The sequence below is a fragment of the Crinia signifera genome, chromosome 1, assembly GCF_055691185.1.
Source record: "Crinia signifera chromosome 1, ASM5569118v1, whole genome shotgun sequence".
NCBI lineage: Eukaryota > Metazoa > Chordata > Amphibia > Anura > Myobatrachidae > Crinia > Crinia signifera.
This window is the reverse complement of record NC_139217.1, coordinates 50,445,358-50,460,871: the sequence shown is the minus strand read 5'-3', so window position 1 is coordinate 50,460,871 and position 15,514 is coordinate 50,445,358. Positions and strand designations below refer to the sequence as shown.

The window sequence follows — 15,514 nt, the reverse complement described above, 5'->3', positions numbered from 1 at the left end:
AATATAGCCCCGTACACACTTGGCGACTTTCATGTGAAAGATGCTCAGTTTTCTCGTCTGAAAGAAAACCCCCACCCAAATCTAATTCTATCAGCACATGTTACATCTGCCCCACCTGCAGTGCGCATGCTTTTGTCCATTTGAGAAGGAATTTGCCTCTAAGAGTGAACTAGAATAAGGCCCACGGTGTCCAGTTCCAAACACTTGTTAGAACTTGTGTTACCCTGTCCTGTGACTATTAGTTGTGCAGTAATGTTTTCTAGCTTTCTATTCCCAGGTGATGCTCACTGACTACTGTTTTTTTTTTACCTGATTTGTTTTCTAAAATTTAAAATCAACATAAAAAGGTCATCGTTAAACATCATTGTAGTGCCTATAGTTCATATTACGCCACACAGAAAGCAGTGCTCGCAGTTCACATTATGCCACACAGGACAAAGTGCTTCCATGTCACATTATGCCACACAGAACAAGGTACCTCCATGTCACATTATGCCACACAGAACAAGGTGCCTCCATGTCACATTGGCCCTTATTCTGATTGAGTCGGACGGCCGATGTTAGGTGTTTGCGCATGTGCAGAGGCGTATCTGCGCATGTGCGAACGCCTCACACCTACGAATACGGTGTGAGGTCCGTGCAGAAAATGATCGTACGGAACCATCCGAGCAGGGGGTTGAGAGGGGCGTGAAGGACTGTTTGGGATCATTACCATATTCGTACGCCCCATGAAAATACTGGGCATACGTATGGTAATGCGGCCGTGACGCACGTGTGGGGGGTGGACAGCGGACATAGCCAGATGTCAGCTGCCCGCCCATATCCCTGTTTTCATACGGAGAAATGTCCGAGTGGTCTGGAGCACTCGGTGCTGCTTGACCCCTCGGTCCATCATTCGATGGTCGGCGGATGGGGGAGGTTCCCACAGATGGGGGAGGTGTTCACATGAAACATTCACTCGTGGTCCGTTTGGTAGGCATCTTACTGCATTCAGATGGTGTGAGCGATCCGTACGGTAGGCGGTGCTAAGAACACTCGGTTCCTGTCCGAAATACGCATCTGTCCGAATCAATTAGAATAAGGGCCATTATGCCACACAGAACATAGGGGGTTATTCTAGTCCATTCTTTCTGACAAAATCCTTCTTAGATGGACAAAACCTGATGTGCACTGCGGGTGGGGCAGATGTAACTTGTGCAGAGAGAATTAGATTTGGGTGGGGTTTTTCTTCAAAGTGAGATCTATATTGAGGTGTAAAATCATGCAGTCAGTATTTTCCCTGCACAGAAACAAAATAACTCACCCAAATCTAATTCTCTCTGCACATGTTACATCTGCCCCACCTGCAGTGCACATGGTTTTGTCCATCTAAGAAGGATTTTGTCAGAAAGAATAAACTAGAATAAACCCCATAGTGCCTTCACATCACATTATGCCACACAGAACATGGGGCCTTATTCTGCTTGGTGCGGACCGTTACGAATTCTTTCGTAGGGCGCATTTTAGCCGTCTGCGCATGCGTAGGCAACGCAATGCGCATGTGCAACGTAGTGTCTCCGCACTCGTTCTCGCCAATACCATCCAGAAATGTGCACCGAAGTGGCTCGGGAAATATGGGCGTCATGTGGGCGTTCACAAGGGCGCGGTTTCAAAGTGGGCAAAACTGGGCGTAAATCGGGGCGTACACGTGGGAGTGCATGAACTGTGGTAGGCGTGCATTCGGACAGGACACCGACTGCAAGCGAACCAACACGCATGAAATATGCAGTGTCCATAAGCAAGTTTCAGTTTGCGGAGAGCACTTGTTCATGCGCTAGGCATTCGGTTCGCCCAATTAGTACGGCCGCACCTGAAGCACTCTCTGCTGACCACAATACAATCCACTCATCTACTCATTAGTGATTAATTACACTCTTTTCACAGGTTAAATTGGAACCACTAAGACAGGTAAAGGGGCAACAATGAAGTAATACCACTTAACATGATGTAAGGGTTAATCTAAAGTGCTAGTAATGTGTTTAAGTATCAATTAGGAATTAATTGATTACATTTAAAAATAAACCATTTTTTATGAGGTTGGCTAATTGCATAAGTGTGTCATGTTGCAGATGCATGAGTTCCGAATAGAGTAGTGAGGTTTGCGGAAATTCACCAAATCGGTGCATACGGCCAGCTTCACGTCCGTTGGGACGCGGTAAGACCATGCAGAATCTTTGTGTTCCCACCGCACACGCACGTTTGGATGAAGTCCGAAGACACTCCCTCTTCTTAGAGAGTCCGTCCGAAGGGATGCGGACGACCTGTGGGCGTGTGTTCTCAGAATGTCCGCACGGCGTGGCATTTGGTCAGTTCCGAAAGAATTCGGAACAGACCGCAATAACCAGAATAAGGCCCATGGTGCCTCCACTTCCCATTATGCCACACTGAACAAGGTGCCTCCATGTCACATTATGCCACACAGAACAAGGTGCCACCATGTCACATTATGCCATACAGAACAAGGTGCCTCCATGTCACATTATGCCACACAGAATATAGTGCCTTCACATCACATTATGCTACACAGAAAAGAGGGGGTTATTCAGACCTGATCACATGGGCGTAAATTCACCTGGCGGACGATTATGGATAGACTGCGCTTTGAGTACGTCTGGGAGAATGCATGTGCAAGGCCATCTTGCGATAAACGCAGGCTACTTTTTTTTTATCACTGCCAGTACACAGTCACCTAGCCGGCATTATCACATATAGGGAAGCCAGTGTAAAAGGGGCCTCAAGCAAGGTTGGAGCTGAATAGAAAATCCCCGATGCGACCCGGTAATGTGGTGTAAAAGTGGTATAAAGGCCCCCATGCACTATTGGGCCAATTTGACCCTTGCGATGGAACGGGCCAGTGTGATGTCCCCTCGGGTCCGATGAGTGGTCCCGTGGGCATGTTTTTATTTTTTCAGTGCATTGGTTGTCCTTCGTAAATGACCTCCGCTGGATCCAGTAGGGTCACTGTATATAAGCTCTGATAACAAGTTCAGATGTCCTACATGTCCCTGTACAGCTGTATGAAAGAGCTGTGTGTGGTGGACAGGGACCTGGGTAGGTCAGTGTTTCATAGGATAATCCTGTCAATTGTCTGACAGCATCTAAATGATGCTGCACACACAGATTCTCTATTGTCTGTTGGTAATCTCATTAATGAGTGTGTCGCTATTGACAAACTGCTCTGTTGATTTAAAAGCTTTTGTTCAGAGAACAATTGTCCTTGTGGTGTTCTCAGGCAAGACTGTGTTTATCACATATGCTGACACCTTGCAAAAGGCACAGGCAGGACACAGTGGGCAGCAATTACTAGAGAGCGAGGCAGGGAATGTCTGATGAGGAATGGTGGAGATTCATGGAAATAGATTATCAGGCAAATTTATAGAAATTATATATATATATAGGGCAGGGGCCCTACACTGCAACCTCACTACATGCTGAGACTTGTAGTGCCACACACAAAGAGGAACTGGGAAAGTATAACAGCAGCTCACAGTGACTGTTTAGCGCAGGCATGTCCAAACTGTGGCCCTCCAGCTGTTGTGAAACTGCACATCCCAGCATGCTTTGCCAGTTTTAGCATTCCCTAAAACTGTGGCAAGGCATGATGGAACTTGATGGAACAAAGCTGGAGGGCCACAGTTTGGACATGCCTGATCTAGCGGATGTGTTCTCCGTTAGGACAAATGTGGGGTGTGATGAATTTGGGAGATTCCACGCCTGACGCTAATTGTTCTTCTCCAACAAATTGAAACTAAAATCTGCACAACGTGCCTGATTCAGACCTGTTCGCACAGGTCCGAATTCGGTTCCGTCCCCGATGGTGAGGGTCTGCGCAGACGCAAACCCCTAGAGCGAACACCTTTGGCGAGTTTTACACTCGCCGGAGCGTATGCAAAGTGTTGGGCAGCCCTGTGAATGGAGACGTGCATATGCCTGCTTGGGGCGGGTGGATGATGTCACATGACGTTAACGCCTGCCCCGAATTTGTCGGAAAGTGGCTATATGAAAAGTAAGTCCTGGCTAGCGACCATCGCATTTTCATGCACCAAACAGACTCTCAGTTTGTGGCCGCCGCACTACTGATTCCCATGGAATTCTCAGGTTTGTAATGTAATGCTGTCCCATCATGTTTATACTGCTATTGCCATTGATGTGATTGAAAGGAAATGCTGACCTGATGTAACCTATATGAATATTGTGCTGGAGAGAGAACAAGGATTGAAGTGTGATTGCCGTGACAACCTTTTTGTTGAACTTGACATAAGCTGCTTGGTGTTTGTGATGAGACGGCCTGGTGTACCCCATTATTACCTCCACTCCGATACCCGGCGCTGCCAGGGAATCACAATGCACTTTAATACTGTTAGTTGCCTGACTGTTATTCCAAGTTCAGCCAAGGCTTGGATAGCATTAGGGTTATAGCTTATCCTTAAAATATTGGGTGGCACTGCTCTTTCACCAAAGTACTTCATTATTCCACTACAGACTAATACAGCACCTTTCATCAACATTAATACATAGGGGGAAGTGTATCAAGATATGGGCCCTTATTCTGATCGGTGCGGCCGGATCCGAATATGCGGCCAGCACCGTCCGTCCTAAACCCCGCCTTCCATACGGATCGCCAACTCCGTCCGTACGCGGTAAGAAGCTGTCCGAACGGACTGCACGTGTATTTCTCATGAATACACCTCCTCCATCTCAGGGAACCTCCCCCATCATTCGATGGTCGCAGACCATCGAATGCAGGACTGAGTGGTCAGGCAGCTCCCGCAACCTCAGACCACACGGGCATTTCTCCGTGCAAAAGCAGGGATCTGGGCGGGCAGCTGACATCCTGCAATGTCATATGTCCGCCCCCTACACGTGCGTCTCGGCCGCATTACCATACGTACGCCCAGCGTTTGCATGGGAACGCCCATGAAACGCGGGGTGTAAACATATGGTAATGAGCCCAAACAGCCCTTCACACCCCTCTCCACCCCCTGTTCGTAGTGTACACATTTCATGCGGAATGTGGCCCTGCGTCCCGCTCGCACATGCGCAGAGACGCCTCTACACATGCGCAGACACAAAACATCGGCGGCACGAACGCACGCGGATATTACCGCACCAACCAGAATAAGGGCCATGGAGAGAGATGAAGAGATCTGTTTCTAACTCATTTCAAAGACTTCACTAGATAAATGACAGAAGCCTTACTTTACCTCTCTCAAGGCTTGATACATCTCCCCCTCAATAAGGAATAGCTCTGTGTAATGTATGACAAAAGGGTTTGCTAGTATGTGTAAAAGAAAACATTATAACTCTTGGATACATTCCCTAAACTCAGAGACATGTTAAATAAAGCTTAGAACGCAAACACATTCTAGTCATATTAAATATGCTATCAAAGGAAACCTTACACTAGTAATATAAGTAGTATGGCTAAACAAAATGATCAATAAATAGCACAAATATAGTAAAATATATAAAAGGTTAAGTCCTATATGCTCTGTTTAAAGACATCTTGGTGAACAACAGATCAGCACCACAAGTCAGGTGGAAAGCAGATGCCACCAGGTCATTAGAGACCAATACTCATGAGATCGGAAAGCCTGAAGCTATTAATAGTACAGCAGGGATCATTACTGGGTCCTGCTATTTATTTATTAATGACTTTGTGCATGGCCTAGAACCAGAAGACTTCCTGTGTGCAGATGGAAGTAAACGATGTAAGGTTATCACCACAGGATGGTTACTTGGCGCAGAAAGACTTCTGTAGAAGTTAGTTAAATAAAACGGCAGACGAAGATGATAATAGATAAATGTAAGATAATAAACATAAGCTTTGAAGTTAATAAGAGGCCTGTTTATTAAGGAGACTACAATATTACCCAATTTATCAAGCTGTGAAAAGGTTAGCCTTCCTGAAACTGCCCCTGGTAGATAAGGCCATCTTCAGATGACGTCAGCAGCCCATTCCTGCTTTGGTGAAATACTTCACTATTGCGCAGGTGCTTTCCCTGGGAGAGATGCTGCTGTCTCCAGCAAACATTGTGTATTAGCTCCAATATATGAAAACAAAGAAATGCCAAAGCAATGGTTATGTAGCCATGGAAAAATTAAGGGACATATCATCAATGATCAAGTTTTAGATCTGACCATGTTGTATTAATGCTATTTGCAGAAATGAATGTATCAAAACGTATATGCAGGGATAGGGGCTCCTGGGGTATTTAATGCATATAGGTCAGAAACCTGGGTGGTATATATATATATATATAAGCCTGAGGATTCTTTCCCATAATGCCAAATAAGCATTATATACGTCCGGCTATTGGATGATACTGCAGAAGTGGGTATTGCACAATCTGTGATTTACACCTCTATAGATACATACCTCTGCTTTCTTACGATTGCTCAGTTTCTTCCCTTGAAGTAGCTCGTGTTCCTTTGGAGTTTTGTACGTACTCTCAGGGACCTGCATTAAAGAAATAATATGTATTTATACTGAGTTTTCCACTATGTGCTGTAATCCAGGAGTCTTTACGCAAACAGTACTTTAGAGCAGCAGTAGAAAATGCAATCATGTGCAGTACCCCGTGGTCCCTCAAGGGCGCAGCACCTGCATCAAAAAGTATTTCCGCAACTAATATTCCATGATTTACAGGACATAAGATACTCACCACCCCTGACTACAATTCTGCTTGTTTAGAATCATATATGCTGTAGTAAAGTTTATGTGTCAGACAAAATCTATATAGAACACCTGGATTTCCTGTGACTTTTTAAATATACAAATGTAAAATATCCACTCACCGCAATTATCAGTTAAACAATGAGATTTTTTTTAAATGAAAACAGAGATTCAAAAAGAATTGCTCAACCTAATGGGAGATGACAGGATATCAACAGTCTCGGGGAAATACAATAACAAGATAACAAGACTGACTTATGGAAGTAGCAGTAGTAGATGGCAAAGATTTGCCTTATCACTTCAGCTTAAACACACACACACACACACACACACACACACACATATATATATATATATATAAATACACACACACACACACACACACACACTGACACACAAACACTTCTGTACAGCAGGGATTTTAAGACCAGTACATCATGTAGAGTGAAGCTTAGTTTGGCCCTCACCAAATATTGTTATGGTGGGTGGGGGGTGGAGGGGAGGAGGACTATGGGGGGGGGGGGGGGTGATTACATTTAAGGATGGCCATCGTTGCCTTTGCCATCGATGGCAACAGTGCAACTGACCATCGATAGTGTATAACTATTAAATGGATGACCATCAATGTTTTTACATATCGATGGTCATCCATTTTCTCTGATTGATTAGTCTGTGGGCCAATCAAAATGCGGGGGCGGGGCTTCACGGGTGCCTGGGGTGGAGCTATGCCCCGTGTCCCGGCACCTTGGGGAAAAAGCAAAAACGAAACTATTCGTTTAAGCTTGACATCGATGATAGGAAACCATCTGGTTCTCCCCCATCGATGGCAAATCTATTCAACATCGGTCATAAACCATCGATGATTTCTAATCATCGATGGTCGATGGCCATCCCTAGATTACATGTTCTGTCCTTGACTGTACTTATGTTCATCTCTGCAAGAAGCTTTGGGAAGTACTAAACTAACTACTCCACTGATGAACCATGTAAAAGGGAATACACAACCAAATTACTTCCAATGAAGACAACTTACAGGTTGATGAGGCTTCTGTGATGGGATTCTTTGTGGTACTGGTATAGACCTTGGTTTGGGCTTTGTTAAATTGAATTCTTTAACTTCTGTCACTTTTGAACCTTTCACTGGTGTTGAACCATTGACAGACTTGCATTCAAGGCCTTCTATTAAATGTAGAACTTCAGACTGCCACCTAGTGGAGAAATGCACAGTCCTTGGTTTATAAATGGTATATTCAGAACGTCCTGCTGCCACCTAGAGGATGAACTGCATAGTTCTAGGTTTACATTGTAAATATATCACTCCCTGCTGCCACCTAGTGGAGACACACAAGGGTCTAGAGCTGGAGGCACAAAGTAGACTTGTACATATATGTTCCATCTCTGATCAGTGGAATCAAGAAAAGTCCTCATCTATGTAGTCATTAGCTAATGTGAACAGTAAAACGTCGTCCAGTGTTAATGGCAATGAAGGAAAAGGGATATGTGGAAAAGATAAAAGGTTAGGTCACATTGGCAAGCTCATGGGGAGGACGGCATTGGCTAGCTAGCTGCATATCTAGGCTCTTATTCTGGTTCACTCGCAAAGGCAAATTCCTTCTCAAATGGACAAAACCATGTGCACTGCAGGTGGGGCTGATGTGACATGTGCAGATAGAGTTACATTTGGGTGAGTTATTTTGTTTCTGTGCAGGGTAAATACTGACTGCTTTATTTTTACACTGCAATATAGATCTCACTTTGAAGTAAACCCCACCCAAATCTAATTCTCTCTGCACATGTTACATCTGCCCCACCTGCAGTGCACATGGTTTTGCAAGTGAACCAGAATAATGACCCTAGTCCAATCATATGCTCCCAAGACTGGGAGCGGGTACCTTTCCTTATATTCTGCAGCCAGATAGCCATTAAATACGATAAAATATAAGAAGTGACTCTTACTTTTCGGTCACATGGTATTTTTTTATATTATATTTCAAGTAACCAAAATGTTTTAAAGATATAGGGGGATATGCAATGTTGGGTCATGACTCTCGGGCTGGCCCGACAGCAGTGACCTTGTCCAGTTCTCGGACCGAGATTTTGCAGGAGGGATTCAATGTCCCACCTGCCGTGGGTCGAGAAGATGGCGCGGCTAGGAATCAGCGAGCTGCGGCCGGGAGCTCGTCAATTCCCAGGTGTTCTCGGCAGAACGAGCCTGACTGCTTGTGAAACTTGCCGAGATTATGACTTGCCGAGATCCCCTGTTCAATGCAGCATTGAATATGACCCCGCAGCCATCTCCCCCATCGGGAATGGCTGCGGTAGATTGAATATCCCCGTAGAGCGAGATGTACTAAGCCTTGAAAAGTAATTAAACGGAAAGTGATAAACCACCAACCAATCAGCTCCTAACTGTCATTTTGTCAAACACAACCTGCAACATGGCAGTAACGAGCTAATTGGCCGGTGGATTATCACTCTTCATTTTATCACTTTTCAAGCTTAGTACATCTGGCCCTAAAACATTATTACACACAGCCTCAGCGTTCTATGGATGTATCCTATGCCAGGCACCACCCTACCTTTTATTTCCCATTGGCTTATAAGAGGTAAGACTCACTTCAGCAAGGGGCCGATCCAGTTTTCCTTGACGTAGTCTGAATCATAGATTTGACACCATTCATCTTTTATCCAAGTGCTCAAGTTCAAAGTATTAAAGAAAAACCTCAGAAACTGAAAAGAAATGTGGGAGTGGGAGGGTAACACGAATCCTCATTGTCCAACACAATATATACATATATATTATATGTGATAAAACAAATACTTTCTTTGCTAAAGAACGGAAGTGTTCTCCAGTATCGGCACTATCAGTACTGGATTGCATTGGAATGCAGAGCTTCCAGTTCTCAGCAAATTCTACTGTTCTTTATTAAAATTAGATAGACAGATAGATAGACAGACAGACGGACAGAGCCATGGGTACGGGCAGCACTCTTGAGCCCTGTGCACACACATCGATTTGCTTTTGATTCGATGTTAGATTCGACTTTCTATTAGATCTGGCATTAGATCTTTCCTTGATTTGGCATTAGATCTGTACTTTTGCATTAGATATCGAATTCGATATACATTCATGGTACATTGTACACATTCGATTTACTAGATCGAATTCGATATTTCCTTGGCTGCACAGTAGATTTTTAGGTTCGATTTTGTGAAAACGGGAGCGCGCATCAAATCAAATGTAGATCGAAAGTGACACAAAAACCATTCGATTTTGTTTAGGATTCGATTCGATTATGCTTCTATAAGCAAAATCGAATTGAAAATTGGGAAAAATCAATGCATATGTACAGGGCTTAAGTCTTATAAGCAGGGGCGTAACTAGCATCTTCTGGGCCCCATAGCAAAATCTTTGAAAGCCCCCCCCCCCCCCAAATGTCTTTACATTGCAGAAAAAAAAAGAGTCAAAGAGGTTGTCAGGGAGAGTGCAGGAAAGAGAGATGGGAGAGATGTGGGGGGGGGGGGGGGAGAGAAGAGGTGGAGTGAGGAGAGGCGGTCTGGGGAAGAACAGAAAGAGCAGGGAAGAGAGAGAAAAAAGAGAGAGAGCGGAGGTGGGGTGGCGACAGAGAGCAAGGGTTAAAGCCCTAACCCAGTGATTTTCAACCTTTTTACCTTGCGGCACACTAAATAGGACTTTAAAATTGCCAAGGCACACAAGATCCCTACAGGCCAAAACACATTGGACACCACAGGAAAAAAAGAAACCTATTGGCCCCCACATTAAAAACAATCACACTGATCCCCACAGGTAACAAAAATAGAATACATTGGCCCTTTAGATGAAAAGAGGAGACCAGTAAATAACATTTGAACTGGTGGTGGCTGTAAATGGGTTTGGGCATCTCTAGATCTGGGGGCACACTTGAGAACAGCTCAAGGCACACTAGTGTGCCACGGCACACTGGTTGAAAAACACTGCCCTAACCCCATCCTCTCCCCTTCATGACCTCAATACAAGTTGCCCTTTGTTTCCCCCACACACACCACCCTTAAATATAAGTGGCGCTATATACCTGCAACATTGCAGCCAGGGTTTTGCCTGCTGCAGCTGTCTCCAGCTCTGCCACAGAGTAGGGATGGCCATCGACCATCGATGATTTGAAATCATCTGTCATGATTGGATGCCATCTTGTCATGAGCGACCGCCATTTTTACGCCAGAAGGAGCGTAATTGTACCACGCCATTCTGCCCTAATGGTAAATGTAATGGAGAAAGTGACCTGCCTTTGCCCTGGATGGTTGGGAGGACTGGGGGGTGAAGCAGGAAGGCAGATGGGATCTCTTTCCCTTGAAGTCCATGCTCTGTTTACAATACTGTTTCTGATATGGTGTGCAATCTACTCATCTTGTATTTTTATGAAGAAATTGTGGGTAAAAAGGTTATTTTAACAACCCCTGCCCATCTGTTTGAAACCTCAACAGGAAAGAAGAGGTTATCTCCTTCCCCCTGCATCTATAAATCTTGTATTGAAGTCCAGGGTCTCTGGCAAATGTCTTCCCAGACCAGAGAGATGTCAGGAAAGCAATTCCCTTATAACTCTAGAAGGACACCTTATTTGAGATAAGAATTAGGAGGCCCAGGGGGGTGATTGAATGGCTACATTGCTCATCTTCAAAAGGGAAGTCAATTAGCCAGCCCCTGGTTATATCCTAGGGAAACCCCTGGACAGGGAAATTCCTGAGGTGGGGGCTGTGATTGTGTGTGTTTTGAAAATCTTAAAAGTGTGTGTCTCACAAGACATTTTGTTCATTTTTCCTTGGGATGATACAGGTCCGATACCTGTCTCTGAAATGATCCAATATCCGGAGAGATTTCCACTCCAAATCCCGCTTCATGCTGTGTGTCCTTGAAGTGGTTTGTTTCTTTATTCCCATTTTGTTTTATTTTGAAACTGTTTTTACGTTTGACTTACCTATTAATCATTTTACTTGTAACTTATGTTTTCTGTAATATACTGTAAGCCTTGTAGTGTTTTCACTTAATTAAAAAGTCATAATTAGTTCTGGTATCTGCTGTTTTCCAGCCCAAGCCTCTGACGAATTGCCAGAGCGCTACCCTGTAACTCATAATTTGGTGTGTCGGCAGAATCAAAGCTGTCGCGGACTAAGTCCAAAAAGCTTACTTTGATTGGTGGCAAGCGGAAACGTGGTGAAATACGCACACGCTTGGGATACTCAGTGAAAGTGTCACGTGGCCGGGATACTCAGATTGTCGTATCTGGGGAATCGCCGACTAGGGTCGTGACAAACTGGTGGCCAGCGGTGGGATATTTCAAAAAGCAATTTTTGTTTTTTATTTGGATAACTTAAGTGAATACATTTCACCAGATACCAAAACTCAAGGCTTATGTAGTAGTGTAAGTCACCGTAAAAGCATTTTCTGTTCCCCATCCCTGTTTTATTATTTTGGAGAAGTAACTGCAGCAGAATGGCAGCTACTTATAAAGAGGCACAGATTAAGTGGAGATTGACCTGTGACTCTATGGAGGAAGATACAGAGCATCACGATGGCGGACTTGTGCGTGAGAGTTCACCGGCCAGGGCTACTGAGGTAGCAAGAGGTGGACTTCGTACAGAACTTTTACTTTCTGCGGAAATTAATAGTGTGAAGTTGGATCGTGATGTGGTCTCTGGTATCAACCGAGTGGAGCCTGCCAAGGGGCAGACCAGGGAACAGATGATCCAAGTCCTCAGAGATGCGGACCAGCAGGTAGCTGGGGGGAATCAAGCGAATTCCAGGTCTGAGGTTGGGAATCATTCTGGTTCCAGAACAGAGGAAGAGGAGAAGCGGACAATGAAGATTGCAGGCCCCACACACCGTGGATTGGATGCCTCCAATTACTGCTCTGCCTTGGATCTGTATATGCAAGAGGCTCTGAAGTATGTGAAAGAGCCAGATAATGCCGTGGTGCTGAAACTGATAATGCAGTTTAATAAAAGGGAGTCCACTGCTGCAAAGGAAGCAGCAGATCGCAAGCTTCAGCTGGAACTAGCTAAGCTCAGCTGGCAGCCTGTGGCAGTGGATGCAAATTTCAATGGACTGCGTCACAAGGATTTCCCTGTCTTTGAAACACACAGGGAGAGCAAAGTAAATGCCGGCTTGGTTGTGGATAACCAGCTGGACCTGGACTTTACTCAGGGGACTGGCATTTCTGCTAGTACCAGGGAGACTGGAGGGTGCATGGCAGTCACGGAGGCTGCGGAGTACCAATCCCCTACGGCACCGGAGGAGTCCAGTGGGTATATTGACCCAGAGGAGGATGATGATGTGTTTACCCTAATGAGCACAGAGGAACTAACGGAAGAATGCCAGCTGCAAGGTATCTCCTGCCACAACCATACTCGTGGGGAGATGATCACGCAGCTCACCAAGGCAAGGGACGATGAGTGCAATGCCTTCAGCCAGTATCGGGCAGCATTTCGTGTCTGGGGTCCATCTGCGTCTCCTGAGGTGCTGCTGAGAGAGCTGGGAGAATGTTACCAATTCGCGCAGCAGGAGGTCGCTGCTTGGAGAAAGCTGGATACCCCATTTTGGAGAGATCAGTGCCGCCGGGTAGATGCGGAGTGGCATCGCCTAGAACAGCTGCTGTTACCAGCTCTGGAAGCAAAGTCCCAGTTTAAACTGCTGGGAGAAGCAGAAGCTGAGGATGTCAGCAGCTTGCTCTCACCAGGAATGCCCTACCAGGACAAGGTAACTCTGCCTACTACAGTCGTCATGGAACCTGCTCCGGAGACCTCACATCACAAGGCCCAGTTTAAACTGCTGGAAGATGTGAGCAGCATGTTCCCATCCGTTGCTCCAGATTTGTTGCCAGATGAGGCTGCCTGCATAGTGAAAGTATGCAGGGAAGGGACAATGTCGGAAAGAGGAATGGGACTTTCTGACTGTATGCACACAAATGTGTGTGGGACTACTGATGTGGGACTTTTATTCACTCCACACATATCTGTGAATGTTTTCCCCACTGTCGCTAACCCTTCTGAACCATATGATGCATCTCAGGTAGTATGTAACCATGCTGAACATTGCAATGTTGTGATTTCTTGTGAAACTCCTGGGATGATCTGTGATAGTGCCGTACCTTCTGTAGAGGTAGGGGAGGGCGAGTTAGAGACAGGCATAGTGGGTAATCCTTGCCAGTTTGTGGGGTTAAACGAATGCCCTAATCTAGTTGGGAATGAGACACCCTCACTCACCAATGGTAGGAGTGCTGCTGGTGATGTCATTCAGGTTGCTGTGCTAGAAGTTAACCCTGTTCTTCCAGTGATGTCTGGTTGTGATATGGGGCCAGGGGACGCTAACTGCACAAATGGGACCGATCTGAGTTGGTTGCAGGCAGCGCATGTACCTGCCAATCAGTTAATGGTGACAACATGCTCAGATAACCCCATTCCTGCTCAGAGACAATGGGATCCAGATATAGTGGTTTTGCCATGGTTCAATTGTAAGCCAGCAGGATGGGTCCCATGTGTTGTGGAAGATGCACAGGCTAATTTTCAGGTAGTGCAAGATGCCTCCCCAGGTTATGACATTGATGTTACTGTTGATAATGTGATGTCTTGCTCTAATGTGGGAAATGTGGTACCAGGTATAATAAGTGACCTGGTGGGTCCTGTGTGCACTGCAGACCTGTCAGATAGGGAGAGAGTGTCCCTTACTGCAGCTTCCCCCACAGACCCCCCTTCTTCTTGTCAGGACACAGTCACACAGCAGGAGGTCCCTGCACACCCTGAGGGCTCAATAGAAAGTGGATCTTTCAAAGTGGAATTGATAACGGCGAGTCTCAGGGCTGCAGCAGCAGCTGAGGAGTCAGATGGCTCCCAGGGTACTCCCAGGCTGTACTGGGAGAATTGTTGTTTGCATAGAGAGTATGGAGTCCACAACACCCCACCAGGGCAAGTTACGGAACGTCAGCTGGTCATACCCCAAAGGTATGGGGAGGGTCTGCTTAAGGTAGCTCATGAAATCCCCCTTATTTCCTTCCCTGTGGTATCAGAGCCCTTTGAGCAGGTGGCTGTAGACGTTGTAGGGCCCCTTGCAGTGCCCAGTAGCTCCAGAACAGAGTACATTTCACTAGGGGTAGACTACGCCATCCGTTACCCAGAAGCGGTGGCCGATGCCCTTGTCCCCATCGACAAAGTGGCCGATGCCCTTGTCCCCATATTCTCCCTGGTGTGGTTCCCCAAGGAGATATTGAGGAACACCGGAACCCAGCAGGGGTCCCCTCCAAACACGGAGAGATTCCGTGACCAAACCGTCACGGAGGCTGCAAGCCTGCAGATGCCAGGTGAGCCGCCTCCCACTGCGGCTGCCCCGTACCTGGGAAGTGTGAAAGATACACATGGGTATAGTGAGAGGGTTGCTTCAGTAATAGAGCCAGTGGCAAGTGTTGTGTGTAACCAGAAGGGTCTGAGGGCCCACGGAGCCCAGATAAACTCAGCTCCATTAACCTCTATAGGGCTGGACTTGGATGTTTCCAACACAGGGGACAATGACCTGTTGGTTTTCCCCCCTGCAGAAACCTGCCCCCCTTCACATTTCACACACACAAAGGCTTTGAGGAAGTGTACCTTCCCCCCAGTGAAAGCGAGGGGGGGTCAATCAGCTCAGGCAAGAGAGCAGGACAAGAGATTCTTGGAAGGTGACAGGATTACCTGTCCCATGGTATGTAGTGCTGAGGTAAACACAGGAAAGGCCCTAGCCCATATGATTTGTATCATATTTATTGTTGTTCACCT

General features: G+C 46.0%; 1 protein-coding gene across 4 annotated transcripts in view; it reads right to left on the bottom strand.

Annotated features, from left to right (window-relative positions):
- The window catches only part of CFAP99 (cilia and flagella associated protein 99), an 87,003-nt gene that overhangs the window by 40,467 nt on the left and 31,022 nt on the right, over nt 1-15,514 (bottom strand). For all 4 annotated transcript variants that reach the window (XM_083151475.1, XM_083151482.1, XM_083151489.1 and 1 more), the window contains 3 exons: nt 9,333-9,445; nt 7,749-7,923; nt 6,419-6,499 (listed from right to left, as the gene is read on the bottom strand). In XM_083151475.1, the coding sequence (XP_083007601.1) occupies nt 6,419-6,499; nt 7,749-7,923; nt 9,333-9,445 (369 nt within the window). The remainder of the gene's footprint in view (nt 1-6,418; nt 6,500-7,748; nt 7,924-9,332; nt 9,446-15,514) is intronic.